Genomic DNA, 8,117 nt, shown 5'->3' on the forward strand with positions numbered 1-8,117 from the left:
CGAGTATAACACGGAAAGCGTGAGCCACAGCAGAGTTGAAAATCCCTGGCTAACCGAGTGAACAAGATGATGTTTGTACAGAAACCCGTAAAGCCGGCCTTCACATCGCTCTCACGTGCGTTCACGAACGTTATTCCCCCTCTTTATATATATATATATATATATATACGTACGGCCGCCGTGAAAATGCTGCGTCCAATACAATGTGTCATATTATCATCGAAATGTGTCTGTTCTAAGAACGGTCAGCAAACTGCGCCATTTGATAGGAAATAATAAAAGCCAACTGACAGTGAATTGAAGGCGATATGCAAATGAAACCATAAGGTTGGAATAGTAAATTTGAAACGCAGCCTGATTTGATGTGATAGTCCCTATCCATTTTTGTATATAAGGGACCTACCGACATTTTTTGATTCGTCATTTCTGTGATTCGAAAGTTTGCTAGAAGGACTAAATGTCGTCACACTTGGTCTCTTTGCTGGCACTGCACTCAGCTGGACGTTCGGTGGCATGTCAATCTACGTCTTGGGTATATACAATGCGAGCTGAATTAGAGCGTGATCGACGAGCCCGCAATGCACAAGCGAAAACTAAACGCAAGTTATACAAGTGAACGTGTCGGGCTTCTGGACGTGCCCTTCAACGTGAACACAAAAGAGAAAATAGCACTTTGCGTAGTGTCAGATAAAAAGGACAGCACAAAGAAAATGAGAAAAGAAAAATATTTTAACTTTAGTCTGTCTTAGATTAAATCATAAATGATCCACGAGCGTCGTGATTCAACAGCATTGCGTATTGTTTAAATTTCTTTTCTAGTTGTAATTAACTAATGAGCCAACAGATTAGACATCTACATATAAATAGGAGAGACAGACTTACGTTTTTTAAATACAAATTGCAGTTGGGCTCGTTCCAGTTGTTAGGACAGGTTTCGTACGGATGTTGGCCGGATTCCCTATGTTCTTCAACAATAAACCACACAGTCGCGACGTAACGGTTATAAGCGGCCACGATGAATAGCAAAATTCGAATGTCACTGTCGATTGTGTAATGTCAAAGACGAAAATACGCGAATGACAATTGTTACATTTATAAATATTAAATATTTATAGTATTTCACGACAAAGACACAATCGTTGGATGTTTCAACTCGACGGACACGTGTTGACTGCCGGTACGTCACAATAATCACAAAAAGACGAAGATAGTAAAATTTAAATGCACATAAACAGAGAAAACAAAATGAATCGATTTGTCTCTGGAATGTAAACAGTTTGATAAATATCGGATCAAGCGATGTCGTCAGAATCGCAGCTAAATCACGTAGCCACGCCCTTTCCTATGGTAATGACCGCTATTGCTGTTGCCGGTCATATTTCTCCAGTTTCTGCAATTCGGTCTGTTTTTAAAAATAAAAATGTTACATGTCAGACAACTGGCAGAAATAGCGAAATCAATTTTTGATTCAGATTTAAATGAGGTAAAGAAATGCCATTTAATAACCATCCTTTTTCCCGAACCCCCAATTTGCATGTGTACTCACCTCCAAACGGCTTTCTTTCCCATAATAGATTACTTCGTGAGCGTGTATAAGCGAGTGTCTGCACGGGTACAAATGAGAAAAGCAGTAGGGGAAAAAAACGAGCAAGTGATTTGTCGTGATTGTTGGACCGAGAGCGTTCTGCGGGATCAATTCATCTGCCACTGCCTGATAATGAAGAGAAGAGGCCACCCAAGCCCTTCTACCCCTTACATGTATATACGTCCTGTCCCTATTGGTTGGAGAGGGAAGCTTGCCGGTCCTCAGTTGTTCCATACTTCACTTTCGTTCAATCATTAGTTGTCTCGCTAATTGGCTCCTAACTCATTTGTGAAAAACGTCTACCATATATTATAATATATCTCTAAGCCGTAGACTTAAAAGAAGAATAAAAAAAACATTTTTCTTCCGCTTAAAGCTTCCCTTAATACAACACTTGCCATCTAACGGTCGTCTTCAAAAGATTGTGATCCAAACCCAAAACAAATTTTAAAATTTACCTCTACGATCTGATTAACCAACATCAAAACTTTGAGAAGAGACAGGCAAGGGCTGGGTAGTAAACTGGATGCTCGTTGGTCTTCGGCTTCGTCGTAGACTGTTTGCGCTCCGGAATCCGCATCCGGAAGAACGTTATGTTGTGATTCCACGCCGGACTCCTTCTTGGTATGAAACTTCTGTCGTAACGCGAGGTAAGATCCTTGAGGCGAGGATGCTGCTGGTACTGGTAAAACAGAAGGCGAACGCTTTCCCCAACTGGTAGAGAAATTCACCTGGGCACTGGCTAGGCCAATCACCAATAGCGCCACAATCAAAACGCGTATATTTGCAACGTCCATTCTGTCAATCAAAAGTTTCAAAAGCATTTCTAAAATTAACAAAATGATCCGCAGTTAAGGCTCGTGCAGCTCACGTGCTGCGAGACTGGCTATGGTAACAAGGATGTTTATTTACGTGTCTACAATAGATAATCACTTAATTCCGTGACTTGTCGTCACGGATCCCTGTTAGTGCGCTATTACCGACAATTGGACGTTAAAATGTCTGACACAAATGTACCAACAACGGTATTACACGCAGTAAAATTCTTACAGGCCCTTTATCATCATGGATATTTAAAAAGCAACAAATAGAAGCAAACTTCAAACACAACACGCAACTCCCCGTACCCAGAAAATGATCTAAAACGTAAGACAAATTCCCTTTGCAAACAAGGCGATATCTTAAATAAACATATGAGTAAAACACTAACCTTAATAGAGATGACTGAAGTGAAGGAATGGCAGCCAGATGATGACAGAATTCCCGATGAAATTCAATCTGCAGGATTGGTTTCTCTGTTCGGCTCTTTAGTGTGCAAGAACGAAAGGACGAATGATTGCGAAACGACGATTGTCAGTCTCTCTTTATATACGAGAGCCTCCGCGTTTGCGAGGGGCACCTTAGGCTCTAAGAGAACGAAGAAGTTTTCGCCTCTCTCTGTTTTATTATTTCGTTTATTGCATTCTCCGATTTTTTCAACAAAAAAAAAAAGGATTTTCTTTTGGTGGGGGGCGTGTTCTGTATCCTACAGAGGCAAATCGAAGGAGGAGAAGGGAGAGTTAAAGGACGTAAATAAAGTCCGTTAAAGAAGTGGTTAAGAAAAAAACAAAACAAAAGAAAAACAAAAGACGGTTGAAATGGCTAAAATAATTTAGGTGAACCACGCGTGTACAAGACTTTGCTCTCTCGTCCCCTCTCTTTTTGTTTTCACCTTTTCCCTTTCGTGTCCCCACCTCTGCCGTCTTTTTACAATGACCTATGATTTAAGCTGATTGATCCTTTTATTTGAACCACTTGCAATCGTCAATGGATTCATCACGTACCAAGACAGATGCGTCTACCTCCCCCGGATGTGATAACGACATCACCAAATCATCCGTGACATTTTGCCAAAGATCCTTCGATATCGTTTACATACAGAAGCAAGAAGATTTCAACCCCTGGACGGATGTGGGACCCTTCTGGAGGAAGCTAAAAAACGACCCTATCACAATGATACTTAAACATTGTTTATACTGAATTTAATAGAGACACCTAGTCAAGATTTTTGCCCCAGCTGCGCTATCGATTTGATGAGAATTCAAATTGTAATAGTTTCTATTTCATAGGATAAAAGTAAATATTGAATTTAGTGCGCCTATCCTTAGACCTTAGGCTCAAGCTATTGATTAACAGGGAATCCAGAAAGCCCCGATCGTTTCGCAACGATCGCGCGTATCAAATGAGTTTAAAGGCGAGGTCACTTAACGATATCGGTAGTCCTCGTTTAATCTCTTTTCCGACCTTGCTAAACTTGAGAAGCTTAACTACGCTCGATTGGTTGTTACAAATACATCAAGCTCCTTACACGGCGCTGACGTCATAACGAGGGAATGTATCATTCGGTTATTACGCGAACTGGAGAAGCCGCTAAGTCACGACGTTGCTGCAACAATCTGATAAAAGGCATTCCGAGTTCGGTTTTGGGTGCTTTATAGTTGCAATCTAGCACACAGGGCGTGTGTGATTGGGCAAGATCGTGGTAGGGCCTACACTTGTGCTAAACGAAAATCCGCAATTTCGTCGTTCACATAGCATGCGACGCCGACCGTAATTATTAGACACGCTAAATCAAAAGAATCCCGCGGTTGAAAAAAAACCGCGCCTCAAACTATTTGCCGATGTTGTTTGAAATTATTACTTTCGAACTGGCGGATGAATATCAATCATAAAAATACAATTTGAACCTTTTCAAGTTGAAACAAAAAACGTGAATGCAACGCGATTGCGCTAGCAGATTAACACGCGTATGCAAAAAATGCATAGCAAGAAGACTTGGTGCATGACGTGCTTCATTATTTTAATATGACGACAGGGTGTGTCACGGTACGTAATATTATACGATCAATCGTTAACACACTGTGGCCGCCATAGGTGTGCGGCCATGCCTTATCTTGCGGAAACAGTCTAGTACCATTAACGTTTATCTTTCGAGAACCGTTGCAACATCCTGTGAACAATTTACATTTTGTTTTTTGGTTTGATCCACCCAATAAAATGCGTCTTTAATAGCTTGTTTCGTACGTGCTGATACTTCTCAAGAGTTTGGACTATAAATATGAAAAGGAAACGGACCACTTCGGACAGAGTTTCACAGTTTTCTGTATAGTGCTGGACAAGTCGGGAAACTTACGCCAAGATGCAACGAGCTTTGGCCGTCATCTTCTTCTTGGCCGTCTTCTTCCATCAGTCGCTGGCGCAATGCAATTCGTGAGTGGCTTCCGTGTTTATTCTAATTGTTTTCTTTTCACGATTAACGCAGGCAATTGACTTTTAATTTTTCTTTTAATTTATTCAAAAACAGCACGAATTGCGTTGGCCCCGCCTGTAGGTGTATGTCTACCTCTATACCAGGCGGCTTGACTAAGGCGAACACACGTAAATTCGACTATACTTACACATACTTTAACCAAATTGCCATAACATCAATTCGTACGTCAATTTGAAACGATTACAGCCCAGTTGGTGTTCCTGTCCTTTGATGGCGCTGTGACGACGAGCAATTACGACAATTACACCTATCTACTGAATAATCGGATGAATCCCAATGGATGTCCAATTGGTATGACTTTCTTCATCTATCACGAGTACAACGACTACACGCTGACTCACAGTCTCTACTACAAGAGGCAGGAAATCGCTACGCACAGCCTGTCGTGAGTTTCCGGCCTAATTTTTCTTTCAAATTATAGTCAGGTGATTAACCGAACTTCTTTTGTTTGCCTTTCAAAACAGGCATCGAACTCCGCAAGAAGTTTGGGCTAGCAAGACGGCCAGCGAATGGGTCGATGAAATTGGTGGAATGAAGGACGCCCTTGCCAAATTCGCTAACATCCCGAAGGCACCGATCCGTGTGAGTTTAAAAATCAAGCAAAACGTCTTGCTTTTGTTTTAAATTAACATTTTTTTTTTCTAAAAATGAATTAAAGGGCTCGAGAGCTCCGTTCTTGCAGACCAGCGGAGATAATACGTTTTCTGCTATGAAGACACTGAACATGTTCTACGATTCTTCTTTACCAACTACAGAGTTTACTGACCCTCCCGTTTGGCCTTACACCTTGGATCAAGGATTTCAACACGTAAAACCGATTGAAATTGAATGAATTTCAATTAATCTTAACTACGTCTTTGTTACCTATGCAGGATTGCCTGATTCCACCGTGCCCGAGTAGTAAATATGCTGGTATTTGGACAGTTCCTGTGGTAACTAACGCACAATTGATTTGCATGTCCTCTTCACAGTTAACGATTGTACATTTGTCGGAAATCGTAGATCACTTTGGAGAACAATGGCACTAGGTGCAACACCGTGGAAGCCTGCCCACAGTAATAATCCCCACAAGTTGAAAAACAAAAATTCTTGTCTGAAAATGACTTTAAATGTGTTACTTCTACTTCCGTTTTTTAGGCCAAAGACGTTGGAAGAAACCTTCCAGTTTTTGAAGAGAAACTTCGAACGCCATTATAACACTAGCAAGGCTCCCTTCGGTGTCTATTCGAACAACAACGGCTGGTTCCAATCAGCGGATTTCCGTCTGCAAGGTTACAAGAAGTTCCTCGATTATTTGTCAAGCAAAGAGGACGTCTACATTGTGCCCCTAGGAAGGGTAAGATATACTTTAAGTCTTGTGCTTTCCTTAATGAACTGACTATGATATTTGTGTACGTTAGGGGCTCGATTGGATGAAGGATCCCAAGCCATTGACTGAAGCTGGAAACTTCTTCAGTTGCCCCGCTATGACACAGACGGCTTGTCAACCTGTTTCGTGTTATTACGACGGTGAGGCGTCTGCCATCGGACCGCGAATCATGAAAAGTTGCGTCACATGCCCGGACGTTTACCCTTGGACCGGCAATCCTCTCGGTATCGCTTAAATTTGTTCTATGGTCGACACACACCTTTATGATTTAGTCGATGTCGATCGTACGGACGCAATGCACAGCTTAGTTTTATGTTAGTTTTGAGCTCAAAGAAAATGTTCGCATTTTCTGGCGAAACAAATTTGAACGCTATTCGGTTATAACATAACGTATTATATGTATGTGCGCTGTCGAATTAGCGGATTAGACATATGCAATAAAATAAATATTGGATACCTTTCATCTAGTGTTGATTCGGTGTTAAACTATTGAACGAATGCATCGTGAGGCTGCGTGATCTGGCGATATTCACGAAACTTCACGGCTCCTGTTTCTTGTTAGTTGACGACGTCCTCAAAAGATGACGTGAAACTGCAGGATTTTCAAGTCCCGAACGGACCGTGCCGATGGCACGCGTAATTATCCGACACTGAAAATTCAGACAAGCGATAGCGAATTAGGGTTAAAGCTTCCGAAATTCATTACTGCGTATGCATCCTCATCGAATTAATTATCTTTTCGTGGCGAAAAATTTCATTAGAATTGCGTGTCTGTGGCCGTCAGCACCGATCATTCAAAACTGAATTTTCCCTTAGCACATTTTTCATTTCGTAACTTCTTTGAAACATCAATCTTCTGAACGCTGGACACTAAAAACACCGAGGGAAATACGTATTCACGCGGGAGTCACTTTGGCTGACACATACGACAGGAAGGCTATTAACTGACCGTGCAGTGGACCCAAACCGCCCATTTCGAGCACGCGAGATTGCATTTGCTGTTGAATTTCTATGAAGCGATGGATGAAAAATGCCATAAACTGAGATTGATTCCACCGAACAAAATTAACCGCGCCAAAGGAAAGACCTGTCATTTTCATTCAAAAAAACATAAAATGTGATCCTGCATTTCGTGGCGATCTTTACCAGCTTTTGAATGACGGTAAAATTACACGAAGAGAATGTTGCCACCCACAATGTTCGTGAGTTATGGGCAAACATCCAAACGCGTGATGAACAAGTTCGTGCGGTACCTCAAGGCACCTGTAACTCCTAACGCTTATTAACTTCCAAACAATTAGTAAACGCTAAAACAAAAGCAAAACGCTGAAACTTAAAAATGCAATTTGAAACTCTCGCTTCTACAAACTAGATCAGTTAACTTCTACTAGATCACGAAGGAAAATGCGAGTAACGCTATCGAATATTAACGTGAAAAATCAATCTTACAAAGGGCTATGCAAATTTAGAAAGGCTCACGACGTTGCACGCCAATTCGATACATCACGGCAATAACAACATAGATTGAATGTGTCTCTTGTTTTTTATATGGGAACAACACGGTACACGTCGTAATTCGTGGTGTCGTTACCATATAAAGTTTGAACGCAAACCGCCATTACATTCATCTTACTCAGACACAAGACATTGTGCTATACTCTCACGTGTATCTTTTTTCCCTGCAACATATATTATTCCGTCCGCAGTTGTTGCCTACGAGGATTCACGAGCAAAGATGTCGAGCCTTTCCTTTTTTTCCCACGACTATATTTTCAACATCCCAAAACCGTTACTTGGATAACCGGATACTTGCGCGAAAGTGAATCGAATATGCTGTGGATACGGATCGAAAG

General features: G+C 41.3%; 2 protein-coding genes across 2 annotated transcripts in view; one reads left to right on the forward strand and one right to left on the reverse strand.

Moving 5' to 3' along the window:
* LOC130700743 (chitin deacetylase 8-like) overlaps positions 1–6,727 on the forward strand; it is a 71,700-nt gene extending 64,973 nt beyond the window's left edge. The window contains exons 2-10 of the mRNA XM_057522725.2: positions 4,732–4,834; positions 4,929–5,002; positions 5,082–5,280; positions 5,360–5,477; positions 5,554–5,703; positions 5,768–5,827; positions 5,898–5,950; positions 6,033–6,231; positions 6,296–6,727. Coding sequence (XP_057378708.1) covers positions 4,764–4,834; positions 4,929–5,002; positions 5,082–5,280; positions 5,360–5,477; positions 5,554–5,703; positions 5,768–5,827; positions 5,898–5,950; positions 6,033–6,231; positions 6,296–6,499 — 1,128 coding nt within the window. The 5' untranslated portion in view covers positions 4,732–4,763 and the 3' untranslated portion in view covers positions 6,500–6,727. The remainder of the gene's footprint in view (positions 1–4,731; positions 4,835–4,928; positions 5,003–5,081; positions 5,281–5,359; positions 5,478–5,553; positions 5,704–5,767; positions 5,828–5,897; positions 5,951–6,032; positions 6,232–6,295) is intronic.
* LOC130700760 (uncharacterized) lies at positions 1,037–2,999 on the reverse strand. The gene is made up of 3 exons (XM_057522741.2): positions 2,796–2,999; positions 2,044–2,383; positions 1,037–1,402 (listed from the first exon to the last, which is right to left on the reverse strand). The coding sequence occupies exons 2-3, from the start codon at positions 2,380–2,382 to the stop codon at positions 1,358–1,360; spliced, it is 384 nt and encodes a 127-aa protein (XP_057378724.1). The 5' UTR covers position 2,383; positions 2,796–2,999; the 3' UTR covers positions 1,037–1,357.
* Positions 6,728–8,117: the final 1,390 nt, after the last annotated feature.

The sequence above is a fragment of the Daphnia carinata genome, chromosome 9, assembly GCF_022539665.2.
Source record: "Daphnia carinata strain CSIRO-1 chromosome 9, CSIRO_AGI_Dcar_HiC_V3, whole genome shotgun sequence".
Classification (NCBI taxonomy): Eukaryota; Metazoa; Arthropoda; class Branchiopoda; order Diplostraca; family Daphniidae; genus Daphnia; species Daphnia carinata.